This window comes from Trachinotus anak, unplaced genomic scaffold, assembly GCF_046630095.1.
Source record: "Trachinotus anak isolate AG129_WGS33_773 ecotype Australia unplaced genomic scaffold, CSIRO_AGI_Tana_v1 ptg000019l, whole genome shotgun sequence".
In the NCBI taxonomy this organism is placed as follows: Eukaryota; Metazoa; Chordata; class Actinopteri; order Carangiformes; family Carangidae; genus Trachinotus; species Trachinotus anak.
Genome location: NW_027273870.1, coordinates 28,678,146 through 28,691,822, shown reverse-complemented (window position 1 = coordinate 28,691,822; position 13,677 = coordinate 28,678,146). Strand labels below are relative to the sequence as shown.

Genomic DNA, 13,677 nt, shown 5'->3' with positions numbered 1-13,677 from the left:
GAGAAGTTTAAGTTTAAGTTTAAGAAGTCTGTGGTGACAGTACTGACAATTCATAGACAACTGAAAGTCAAACCGGTTTGGTCTTAAACAGCACATTTTATCTTATAATATTATTATATGTGAAGTCTTAATCTGAAAAGTAATTCGTAATTATATCTGACAGATAAATTTAATGGAGTAAAAAGTACAATGTGTCATGTGTCGTGAGGGACATGTCAAGATTTACTGTATGTCTGGGTCTTTACGTCCCTCTGCACTGGGAAATAGGAGTTTACAGGGAGCACCTGAATGCAGCATCTCTCTCCTCATGGCATTCAGGGCTTTTGTTGTCTCTCTCTCTCTCTCTCTCTCTCTCTCTCTCTCTCTCTCTCTCTCTCTCTCTCTCTCTCTCTCTCTCTCTCTCTCCTGGATTTATGTGTCCAGATTCAGTTCAGTTTAATTCACTTCCCTTTGATCCACAGCAGATTTCTGGTCTTTTGATTGGACCATACGAGTCTTTATCCAACACACTGTGGATTTTTTGCACACTGCCAATATATTGCTTTTTCAGACTTTATTCTGTTATTAATTTATTTAGGCTTACCAAACTGTATAGACCCCCACCCCCCTCACCCCCCCACCCCCACCCTTCCTGTGAATGGTTGCTTTGTTTGGGGATCCTGGTCCCAGTCTGGCTGCAGGCCTGCATAGACGGGACTGCTGTTGCTGCTGCTTTGCATTAATCAATTACAATCTGTGAGATAACAATTCAGTCCCACTTATGAGGTCTGTCAGGGTCAGCAATGAGATGAGACAATTTGTGGAGGTGTCTGTTTTCTGTCAACAAAGGACAAAAATGACAAAATATAACAAAAACAAACAAAAGACAAAATGAATAAAACACCAATATTGTTAGATTCATCAACTCTTGTCGACAGAAAATCTAAATTCCAGTTTTGTTTATTAGTTATTTCATTCTTCACACATGTTGCAGAGCTGAACATCTTGTGATTTAAAGCTCCACACAGTCTAAAGGTAGATGTCCATGTGTTTGTGATTATAAAGCAGGTCTAGGTTCTATATTAATACTGTGAAAGTATCAAAGCCTCAGTCCACAGAGAAATGCACACAGCCTGTATTCAGAAACTGAGCCTTAAAACCAGCCGTCAGGACTTCTGGAACTTTGTGATGTCACAACAAAGCAGTGAGCAACCTCAGTCCTGTCCCAAGCCCCGCCCACCTGACCCACCATCCAACCTTCTCTGAGTGTTTACCTGAAATCTGCTGTATTTTTATTGGATTACTCAGAAAATGGTCAGCCAATCAGAAGAGAGGCTTAGAGTCTCTCTTCTGAGAGAGGAGATATAAAACTACACTGAGATGGTTTTTGGTTCTTAAAACTACAAATATATCTTCTGATGGAGATCAGCAAGTGTGAAATGTGGAGCTTTAATACTGTGGTCTTTTGTCTGTTAAACCTTTATAATTCCTGACATTATCAAATAAGAATGGTTTGTTGGTTATAATTAAAATATTCTGTTGTCTTTTTCCTTTCTGTAACAAAGGCTCTGAATGTCTTGTAAATTGATGTCAGTATTCACACAGTGCTCTGACAATACTGTATCTGAATACGGTCATGTCAATAAAGTTATTTGAATTGAACTGAGAGAGAAGAGAAGAGAGGGAGATTCTAGTTACCAGTGTCAGTTTGCTCTGTTGTCACAGTGTTGGGTTTCTCTGTCCGGGATCACCTGCAGCGAGAAGAGGACAGTGATACGGCAGATTAACGCAGGTGTACGAAAAGAATCGAGTAAACTCCACGTAGAGTGAAGAAAAACTTTAGATAAGAAGAACCACAGCGATCAGGTTTCAGGCCGCCTCCTCTTGATAAGACTCAGACTGACTCCAGGTCAGCAGATGTGACGTCTGACTCACCTGCAGGTAAAACCACAGGTAGCTCTGCAGGATCTATGAAACATTTCTTACCTCTATAAGGAAAGGTGTTCATTTTAAGTATTTCCTCCACTATTTAACTACAACAGTTATGTTGGACCTGACTGACAGGAGTCAGGTTCTGGCTCATTGTGCCAGTTTTCATTTTTTATTGAACGTCTTCTACGGCAGCAGAGCTGAGGAGACAGGCTGCTGTTCGAGATGACTCAGGCTGCTCTGCTCCATCCTGCTTCTCACTTCTCAGCTTGTTTTGACTTTTACCAGCTATTAGATTTTGAGTCAGTATTTTCTGCATATCGAACATAATGTGAGTAAAAATATAAAAAATCTCACCAGCAGCCTCTAGAGGCCTCGATGCTCATTACACAACAAAATGAGAGAATGGTGACTGAAACTGGAAACCTGCTCACTGAGATTTTATGTGCCGATCAGAAATGCATTAAATGTTTCGTACAGATCTGAAGCAACATCTGTGTTCATCCACAGGACGCCCTCAGACCTGAGCTGCTGTGGTCTCAGTCTGGCCTGAGTCTCGACCCCCTTCGGACCTGGACCTTGGTGTGACTTGGACTGAATCGGTCAGTGATGGCGGGATCTGGTGTCGCTCTGAGGCTGCATGAGTTCAGAGAGTCCAGAGATCCTGATGCACCAACCACATTAACACCAAAGTGAGTGAGTGAACTAAACCTGGAGGCGGCGGTGGACTCAGATCTTTTACTGAAGTAAAAGTAGCAGCACCACAACAAACAAAAAGTACAGGTCCTGCATTCAAAACATTACTGAAGTACTGACATTAAAGATGCTTAAAACACCCAAAGTAAAAGCACTAATTATGCAGAATGACCCATTATGTGATTTGACAATAATTATTGATGTGTTCATCTCTTTATCTGCTGCAGCTGCTAAATAAGGTTAAATCACAGCTGGGAAACCTGTTAATTTGCTCACAGGGATCAATTAATTATTATCTATAATAATATATCATAACTTATTTGTGGATTATACTTTGTATTATTAATCTGAAACCCCACCTATTTGGTGAATATCCGGAGTGATGAGGAGTTTTCACATTGAACCTTTCTCTCCAGGACGTCGCGTCTGGGCAGAGATGTACATGGATTATACCCAGGACAGCTGGGTAGAGTCCACACTGTCCACTCAAAGGACTGTGGGTAAGAGAGTGAGTGGGTGTGTGAATCTGTGCTCAGCCTGCTCCATCTCTGATGTGACACATTGAAATATTTTATATTATAATTATCTATTTCCTGCACTTCAACCATTTATGTGATCTGAGGGGCAATAATAAAGGTCTAATAAATGATGGCACAGAGGTGCTGATGTTTTTACCTGAAATAACATGAATGAAGATACATGTGATAATACATAATATATAATATCCATGTATAACCATGGATGGATCACTGAACAGGGAACTGGGCACAGGCTCAGAGGCCTGAGGGTTACAACTACAAAGAAATGTAAAATGAGCAAAAAGAGACACAAGATGACTAAAATACTACAGGAGACACAAAACAACCACAATGAGACACTTTACGGGTAAGACACGAAATGCAAAATGACCACAAAGGCAAAAAACAAGCAAATATAAATGCAAAACCACCACAAAGAGACACAAAACAACTAAAAAGTGACACAACACAACTACAAAGAGTCTGTTTCGATCTGTGGGTTCTGTGGTCTCATTATCGTCCATGAGCACAAGTTAAGACGTCAGAATCACAACAGCATCTAATTCTGACTCTAACGAAACCTGTACCTGTAAAACCCCTTAGTTTAAAACTTTATTCTGTTTCTTCTTCTCAAAGTTCTAGTGACAAGATTTAAAGACTCACTGACAGTCCTCAGAGACTGATGTTCATTACTGTTCTTTATTTATTTATGGAGCTCTATAAATAATGATTATGATTATTATTAGAAACATTATTATTATTGTTAGGTTTGGTGTGTTTGCACATGCTCAGAGTGCATCTGTTTGGATATCATGTCACACAAAGTAAATGAACTCCCTTTGAAATGGTGACAGCTGTTTCATTTGTGTTCAATGTCGACCTTTTTCTTTTGTGTATCGGCTCCTCGTGCCAGAGTGGAGGCTGCAGCCACCTCAGGCTCAAACTTCAGACTCAAATAAAAGAGAAATTAACAAATCTAATTACAATCAACACATCCTGAAAATAAAATACTGCCATCTGCTTTTTCTCTGTCGACCTGCTGCAGCTATAATCTTCACAGTGGAAGGTCTCGGTCCCTCCACGAGTCTCCAAACCCTCAGCATGAAAACTACCTGCAGAGTTTTGACATCCAGACCCTGAGAGCGCTGACCGTCCTCCGTCACAGTCCTGCTGTGCCCAGACAGTGCCCCCCCCAGACTGCCTACCAGCAGGAGTTTGGTCTTCAGTCCCCTCTCTTTCCTCAGTGATACAGTTTGTCACACACACCTCGCTGGTTTCCTTTTAAAATTGCAGCAATGCTCTTCTCCACATACTGGTTTACCAACACAGGTTGGCCTTTTATCACATATGAGACTTCACTCAGAGCCGTCGAGGTTCCTTCCTGAACAATCTGACACTGCTTTTCTCTCGAGATGTAAAATCCGACAGAAACCAAACCAGCAGTTTGCAGAATCCATGAAGCATCTGCAGACTAACATTCTGTGCTCAGATCAGCCTGGTTATGTATGACGGAAATTAAATTAGCATTATTGCTAAGTGTTTGTTCTGTCTTTGAGCACAGAGGGCAACTGTTGGAGGACCGAGAGCCCCAGATTCACCAGGTGTCGGCTGATTTGTGACGATCCAGCATCATTGGCTTCCTTATATGTGCACGAAGCAGAGTCCCTGGTTTATTTCCACACATCACAGCCATTCTCCACTCACTTCACTGGCTTCCTGTTTCTGTCAGGATTGAATACAGGGTCGCCGTCCTCACCCACCAATGCATCCATGCCAATGCCCCCTCCTACCTCAAAGAATTACTCATTCCACTAACCTCATCATGATCTCGCTACACATGAAAACTGCCTCCTCCCCCCCAGGACTAATCTCAGCACCGTTCTGTGGAAGGCCCTCCCTGACCATCTGAGGGCACCACAGACCCCCGCATGTATTAAAAAAGGACTGAAAACATTTTTTTTAGCAGAACTCTTGACTAACTACACAGATGATATTTTATCTTCGTCCATTTTATGCTGTGATGTTTTCATCTACATTTTCTTTGTTGTTATTATTTGCCTTTTTTAGCACTTAGAGATTTGTTGCAAAGTGTGTTACAAATAAAATGTATTATTATTATTATTATCATTATTATTATTCAGTTCTGGTGTAGGTTCATCTGTACATTTTCTGTTGGTGAATGTAGTTTGTGCATCAATGTGATGTAAACTGACTTTAACAAATAATAAACACAACTCTAGAAGTGATCCCACATTAAAAATCATTATTATCAGGCGAAGCATTCTGCTGGTTAAAGTGTTTTTGTGGAGAAGATGTTTTAAATAGTTTTGGACAATGTTCTGTAGTTGATTATCATTTATTTGACTTGTGCTCTGCAAGTTGAAGCTGAAACATCTGTGAATCATTTTTTGTTTTTTCTTTTTTTATTTCTTAATGGCCTCACTGCATTTGTGGTAATGTTACAACTGCAGTTTCATACAGATGAACACAGACAGATCATTTTAAGAGTTAATATTTCATGTAAATGCTTTATTTGCATTTAATTCATTTAGTTCCTCCTCCTCTCTCTCTCTCTCTCTCTCTCTCTATATATATATATATATATATATGTATATATATATAGATATATGTAGTAATTTAACTTGTGTTTTCTTGTTGGATAACAGATCCATCTTGTGGCTAAATGATGCAACTGCAGCAGAAAAATCCCCATAAGTGCCACAAATAACCATGAGTCCAAGAGAAGTGAGTAATAAACACTTTAAAATCTAAAATATGCTTTTCTCAGTTTTAACTTATATTTATTGACTTAAAGCACATTTTCCTACAATACCAAAGTGGAGCAGTGGGTGCAGTCACTCAGTGAGCTTGTGTAGTTGTAGCTTCACCACTTCATATCGATGTGAGGGAGTCATTGATGTTTTGGTGCAGTGACATTTTTTAATGATGATGAAATCCTTGTGATTTTTTCCCCCTTTCGTTTTTAACATGTGGTGAATCACAGCATGAAGTACCGTAATGACACATCTGGTTCCTACCTGTGCCGGGTAGCAGCTGCAGAACCTGTTTTCATGTCATTCAGGTAAGTGATGTGTTGATAGGAAGGATATTTGTCCAGTGCACGGACCACCTGGTGCATTTACACAAGTTGAAATTATATGATGAAATAAATCTTTAGGAATCACACTTTTAACTTCTAACTGCAGCAGTGACATGTAAGTCACCCACACCCACACACACACACACACACACACAGTGTCTCTGCTCGGGGAAACACATGATTTGACGTTCTGATAACACACGTCTGAGATGAGTCAGGCCTGATGAGAGGAGATGATGATGACCACACACCTGAGTTCTGCTCCGACCTCAAAACTACGTCATCAACATCGACATGTTTGCAGTTTCCAAAAACACACTGACAAGCACAAAACACCCCCTGACCACAGGAAGTGGATTCTGTCATGTGGACACCACTGACACTGGCACTATCACACTCACTCCAGTCACTGGAGCATCTATGAAACTGCTCATAAATTGCTGTTAATTATTTGCTATTTGTTTTTAAAGTGTGATTATTTTTGAGTGTTTGGATGACGTGAATGGATGAGCTGAAATAATCTAAGCAGGAAACCTCAAATCATTTTCACTGGGAGTGTGTCAGATCAGACTTCCTGGAGGTATGCACAGCATGATGTGGGTTTAGATAGTGACACAACAGAAATAACCCGGACAAACTAGTTAACCTCGTCCTCTGTACCATCTGGCCCGGTGCTGAGAAAAACATGGGCACCACTCCAGCCTGGTCAGTCTGGATTTCTTCATGCCACATCAAATACCACAGCAGAGGATCACAAATATGCAGCATGAACCACACTGTGGACACAGGTAACACGACCACATACAGAAACATGCTGCTGTTGCTGTTTTCTTGTGCTGTCTCAATGATTTGTGTGTTTGTGTGTGTTTTCCATCCCTGCAGTGCATCAAGTTCTCAAGGCCACTGTCTTTATCAGAGCTTATTTTCTTGAAACAGCTGCTGGTGCTGAAAACAGAACTGACGAGACTCAACCAAACAGTAAATGTGATGCAAAACCAAAACAAGGAGCTAAAGAAGCTAAAAAACTCAGCAAAGCTGCAGAGTTGGTGATAATTCTCCCTGATTTCTGCACATTGGGTGACATCTTTTTATAGAACTGACTGAACTTTAACAATGAATAGTGAATTCATCATAAATATTGATTCATGCATGTTTGATACTTTACAAATATACCGTATTTAAGACACTACAGAACTACACACACGACACTGAATGACATCTGTATTATTGAGTTGTTTCTATCATAAAGGATAAGGATAAAGAAGTTGATCATCATTGTAGTCTGTACAACTAGATGCTGTTTGGCATCTCCTCCTGGAAAAGCCCAGGATTAAAAATACACACCAGCACGAGACAGAAAAGCTAGACAACACAGAATATAAAACAACAGGTAATGGTACAGAATATTATGAAACCTGTAAACGTCACATCCAGATGTTGGCTGACCTGTTTTTCATGTCACGTTGGGTTGTTTTAAAAAAAATCAAACCATGTTTTCAGAATGACGAGAGAATCTTTAGAATTTGTTTAGTTCCCTGTTCCGTCAAGGAAATTATGTCAAAAACTCAAGACAGCAGTAAAACAGGTTGTTCCACAGGTTGGAGTCGTGCTATATAAACTCAGAGTCATTTTTGAGACACACTTCCTTCAGGCAACAAACTCAGGAGAGAAAGTCTATAGGAGGAAGAACGTGGTAAGAAACGTATTTTCTTTATCTTTCTTGTCTTTTATTATAGCATTATTTCATTCCCATATCATCAGGGCTGTTTTTTTAAGTGCAATTTGATATTTAAATACTATTAAAAAAGTAGTAATTTCAGGATGTTCCTGCAAATATATTTTAACTGGCATCAATAGGGAAAAAAAAACTTTTTTGCATTGAAAAAAATTTAATTAATTAATTAATTTGCTCTCTCAGGACTTATTTTTTTGATCAAAGTGTCTTGCTAATGCTTTGGGATAAATCTACTTGTTCTCAGCACATTTTCCCTTGTTTTACAAATTTTCTACAAATGTGAATTAATATATCAACACATGAAAAAGAAATCTTAACAAATGTGAAAAAATATTTTCATAATACTTGACTTATGCTGAAATCACATATCACCTCTGACAAACATTTTACTTGTTAAAACAAAAATATCTTTGAATTTTTAGCTATAATGGTCAATGGAGATATGTTTGACTTTTTATTTAGCATTTATGAGCAGTACATAAACATGTCATACATGGTTTATAACACATTATGTAGTTGTGAGCAGATATAAGTTGATGATGTAATTATTTATGTATTTTTCCATAACGAAAACTCCTCATGTGGACATTAGTGGGGGCTGCTGTGTATATTATGAATAATTAATCACGATATAGTAGAACACAGGTGTAATAAACTGTCTCCATAAAAGAAGTTATACATATACTGTACATTAATAAACACATTATAGTGTGATTTAAACTATTTATTAGTGTTTGTGTTCTGCTGATAAATGTAGAATAACAGATGTGAGCAATGATGCTTTAAGAACTAAAATAAAAGACATAATTTGTGTCTGATCTGAACCTCCAGGCCTTTTGCTTTTTCTCTACATTTACTCCTGATTTCCATTTAAAGGAAGCATGTTGTAATCTGTTCTCACCACTAGAGGGCCCCAGTTACTGAGGACGGAACACTGTCACTGCCACAAACAAGCAGCACCGCTGGATACAAACTGAAACAGAGAACCTGGATGAAAATTAGCTTTAACTAGGAACCGAACCCAGACCTCACTCCATCCTCCTCTGATCAGAGCCATGTGTTCATTTCCCCTTTCATCCCCACAGAAGCTGCTGACATGAAGTTGGGGCTGCTGGTGGCGCTGGCTGTGGCGGTTCTGGTGCCCAGCCTGTCCGAAGGCCGGACCACCTCCAAGTGTGAACTGAAAGAGAAACTCAGTGCGGTGGTCACCCTGCCCAAGAGTCTTCAAAAGTTCGAGGACCAAATCTTGGCCATAGGTGAGGTAAATAAATGGGGTTCAGTGTCCTGAGGTTTAGAAAAGTCGGCTCAGAGTCACAAATGACCAATGACCTGAGCCACAGCCTCTGTTTGAAGTGACTGTTTAACATTTATTGTTGTAACAACTACAAAGTGACACAAAATGACCACAAAGAGATACAAATACTGCAGAGAGATGAAAATCAGCCACAAAACATTAACAACAACACAAACATCTTTTTCAGCCTTGTTCTCTCGCTCCTATGAATTAATTATTAAATTTTTCCAAATGCGGCCACTCAAAGTAAATTCAAAGCATTTATTAAGATGTTAATGGAAGAAAAAATTCACCTGTTGTCTATCACTCTTTTTAAAAACATCTTCTTCTCTTCTTTTTCCTTTTTGCTTCCTGTCATCTGCTGGCATGACTGGTTGGCTGCAGTTATCTGTGAAGTCAACAGGTTGTCTCACCTGAACACCAGCCTGGTCAGGGAGGAGGGCGAACGCCAAATCATGACGACAGCCAGGCCAGCAACGAGGGTCACAACTCAGCGAGTTCACAAAATGACCAAACAAACAAAGACCACCAAACCCACAACCACCAAACCCAAAACCACCAAAACAAAGACCACCAAACCTACAACCACCAAACCCACAACCACCAAAACAACAACTGCTGAACCAAGCCAAATTACAACGCTACCTCCATCCTCAGAACAAGGTGGCACAAATCCAACCCCTGTACCAAAACAGGCATCTAGTGGCATCAGACGAAAGCGGGAGGCTGGCACAACCAGCAATGAGTCTAACTTGGCAGAGATTATTGACAACCTGGACGAACTGATTAATGATGAGGAAACCAATTTCGATGAGGAGGAGCTGACGCAGGACGACAACAAGATGACTGGTGATGAGGATGAGGAGAGTGATGGTGAGGATGGTGAACAAGGAGACATGGATGAACAGGAGGCGGTGACGCAGGAGGACAACAGTATGATGGAGGGTGAGGATGAGGAGACCAATGGTGAGGATGAGGAGAGCAATGGTGGGGATGGTGAACAAGGAGACATGGATGAGCAAGAGGCGGTGACGCAGGATGAGAACAGTATGATCGAGGGTGAGGATGAGGAGACCAATGGTGAGGATGAGGAGAGCAATGGGGAAGATGAGGAAAGCAATGGTGAGGATGAGGAGAGCAATGGGGAAGATGAGGAAAGCAATGGTGAGGATGGTGAACAAGGAGACATGGATGAGCAGGAGACTGAGGCAGATGTGGAACAGATGCCCTGGTCCCTCGGGTATTACGGGCTCTTCCAGCTCACAGACAGCCACTTCTGTGCCTCGGGTTATCGCTGGTCCAGAAACAAGTGCAGTACAGCTTGCACAGGTGAGTCTTTGCACCAGAGTCTTACAGAGAAAAGAGGAATCACTGATTCTTAACTTACTAACTGCTGCTTTTTCCCCATGAAGCCTTCACCGATGACGACATCACGGATGACATTGATTGCTTGGTGAAGACTGGTTACTTTTGGTAAGTTCCTCTACAGCAAACTTAAATTTAAGTTGTTGAGTATGAAACACTGACCTCCTCTGGTTATGACGTTGTGGTTTGCTTCCTAAAAGAGAATACCTGTGGCCAACTTAGATACACAACAGATTCAGACAGTGACGATTATGTTCCTACCGGACATGTTTTAAGACCACAATCAACCACACGGGATCAGCTGAGCTACCACTTTTCAAACAACTCAATCATACAGAGGCCGTTGAGGTTCTTACGCATTTGTTTATGTAAAACAAAGAAGGTCCAGGTAATGACGGAAACCCCTCAAGTCAACATCAGCCCAGAATCAGAAACAGAATCAGCTTCAATGGGGAAGTAAATGTAAACATACAAGGAATTTGATTCCAGTTTCCAGGGGCTTGTAATGTGTTTACACAGAGTACCAAGAACAATGTGCAGGAATACACCTGGACATCCAGCTAAAGCAACAGGTAATAGAGCTGAACAAAGATAAGCAACCAAACACAAGCATTGGACATTTGATGTATAAACTTTGAGGCTGTGAATCTGAATGACTGGGTGTAGAAATCTGAGCTAACAGCTGCTGAACCATGAGCACGTTTTGGCAGCCAAGATGTTTCTTTAGACCATTAACACGTAAAGATATACCTGTTCGTCAGTGTTACATATCCTACACATTGTTGGCGCATACAGATCCTCCACAATTCAACTGTTCATTTTACAAAAACCATGAACACAAAAGTTAAATGAAGTCACATTTACCTGCATCATGAACCAGTAAAACGCTAAAAAGGTGGCGACTCCCTCCCGTTGAAGCGGTCGTGAAGTCCGCTTATCGCTATAACTTCCGTCTGCGTGGCATGATTGTTTTTGTTAGTTTACATATTGGAAATGCCCCCCCCCCACCAAACTGAAAAGCCGATGATTTCTGTTCCCACCACCCACTGTAAAGCAAAATGAGATTAATTACCTGCCACTGTCAAAATAAACACAAGCTGCTGCGGGTTATGAAGTTCTGACCAATGAGCGAACCAGCTGACCTTTACTCCGCCTACAAACAAACAAAAAACTTATTATTATTATTATTATTATTAAGAAATAAATAAATAATAAATAAAGGAAGAAAAAAAGGAAACTTTAACAATGTTTTTAGAAGGCTGGTTTAAATACACCAACCCCAAAAAACTAAATAAAGAAAAAAGTATCAGGTAATATTTGGCAGCAAAATGACCAAAAAATTATAACAACAAATATAGAATCTACCATAAACAGTTTAACAGTGAAGAGTAATAAAAGTGATGACACAATAAAATTGTAAATATGTGTATGCTGCTCGCAAACTGCTTTAACAAACTGTTTGTTGTCATCAATCAGGTTCTTGGTGAGAAACGCCTCTGACAGGTGTCATGACACCTCCAACTTCTTCAGTGAATGTAAATGAGCAGCTGCCGGCAGAACACCTTCTCTACCTGCAGGATAAACACCAACTCTGATTTCTTTATGAGTGTCAGCTCTACCTCCAGTGCGACCTGTGCAGTTACTTCCAAAACATTATGAAGCTATTTTTCCCCCCTTTAATTAATCAGAGACAATAATTAAAGTGAGTTTGTTACAGTTTCTTTACAGGTCAATTGTCCCCAAAACACCAGAACTTTAACTTAAACAGAGGAAACTTTTCTTGTATTTTCTGCTTTTTGTGATCTGTCAATAAATATGTTTTACTTGGTGAACAGTGTGTGTTTGAGAACATGTTTTTACAGTAATTCTGATGTCATGCAGTAATAACAATCAAAGACACTCTGACAGGCCACATGGCTCCACTGATTCACCCAAACTGTCTTTGGTCTTTTTTCTCTGGGACACTTTTCCACTCATGAACTCTGCCCTTCATACATAAACTGTTTCTCTTTTATCCCAAGTATTAGAATATGAAGTGTCTCCAAAATCTGTGTGCATTTTAAACTTTCAAAATCAGACTTCACAAAGTGCTTTACACCATCATAGAATATGAGAGAAGTGAATAAAGCAGAGTTAAATGCAAGAAACAACCAGCAAGCCCTGACCAGACCCCAGAGACCATACAGCTGCAGCAGATCAGGTGTCTGACCTCAGAGCTCCACTTGAACTGGATTCTGGATTTGGAGCCAATGTGAAGGAATTAAGACCAGAGTTTTGTTTAGAGCCAGTCGAGAGCCTTGTAAACAAACCAGGGATGTGATGTTAAGACAGACGAAAGAAAGGATGGAATAAATTACAACTGAACGAATCAAACCCTTCACCATCTTTGGGGAGTAGTGAACCACATGTGATTAAACTAGTTGTTAAAATACATTTCGCAGTAGCTTCCTGGTAGTTCAGCTACATTCACATGTGCATAGTGATTAAAATATATATATATATATTTTCGTTTTTTTTTTTATTTTAAGAACTGAAACTACAAATAATTTGTGCCATAAAAGGAAAGGAATTATTTTTAAAATTTATTGTACCATTCATTCATCCTAACCACTGTGACTGCAGCGCATTAAATGCATCTGTCAGGCAGTGCACACCTTTGTGTAGTAAAGGCTAAGGTTGTTGCTCAACGCTCACACAACAGCAACATCATCATGGATAAACCTCCTGAATCACAATGAACAGATATTCTATTCAAAGCCAAAGCTGACAATCCAACACCTTCCCAGGAATAGTTTTAGCTTTTCAGTTTTTGTTAGAAGCTGCGAACAAGTGGGGACTTCTTGCAATAATCTGGCTTAAAACTTTGCATCACATGTACACTGTCAATGATCTTTGTCTAAGTAGCTTTAATTGGCCAAACTCTTTCTCCCTCAGGAAGCTTTGGTGTAATTCAGCTTCTTCCAGTTTGAAATAACTGATATGATGCGTGCAAAGCTACGCTTTCAAAGTAGCTTCCCCAATACTGCACTTCGAGTTTATTTATAAAGTACTTTTCACTATG

The 13,677-nt window shown here is 40.0% G+C and overlaps 2 protein-coding genes across 4 annotated transcripts; both read left to right on the top strand.

Annotated features, from left to right (window-relative positions):
• Positions 1-1,667: 1,667 nt before the first annotated feature.
• LOC139636963 (protein SPMIP3-like) lies at positions 1,668-5,364 on the top strand. Of its 2 annotated transcripts, XM_071505414.1 has the most exons (4): positions 1,668-1,920; positions 2,419-2,600; positions 3,021-3,104; positions 4,168-5,364. In XM_071505414.1, the coding sequence occupies exons 2-4, from the start codon at positions 2,518-2,520 to the stop codon at positions 4,367-4,369; spliced, it is 369 nt and encodes a 122-aa protein (XP_071361515.1). In that variant the 5' UTR covers positions 1,668-1,920; positions 2,419-2,517; the 3' UTR covers positions 4,370-5,364. The 2 variants fall into 2 exon arrangements, with proteins under 2 accessions (XP_071361515.1, XP_071361517.1); XM_071505416.1 differs by lacking the exon at positions 1,668-1,920 and having other exon boundaries at positions 2,306-2,600.
• Positions 5,365-7,778: 2,414 nt separating this feature from the next.
• LOC139636824 (high mobility group nucleosome-binding domain-containing protein 5-like) lies at positions 7,779-12,448 on the top strand. Of its 2 annotated transcripts, XM_071505181.1 has the most exons (5): positions 7,779-7,915; positions 9,043-9,213; positions 9,636-10,580; positions 10,664-10,724; positions 12,093-12,448. In XM_071505181.1, the coding sequence occupies exons 2-5, from the start codon at positions 9,054-9,056 to the stop codon at positions 12,157-12,159; spliced, it is 1,233 nt and encodes a 410-aa protein (XP_071361282.1). In that variant the 5' UTR covers positions 7,779-7,915; positions 9,043-9,053; the 3' UTR covers positions 12,160-12,448. The 2 variants fall into 2 exon arrangements, with proteins under 2 accessions (XP_071361282.1, XP_071361283.1); XM_071505182.1 differs by lacking the exon at positions 7,779-7,915 and having other exon boundaries at positions 9,079-9,218; positions 12,093-12,304.
• The last annotated feature ends 1,229 nt before the right edge of the window (positions 12,449-13,677 follow it).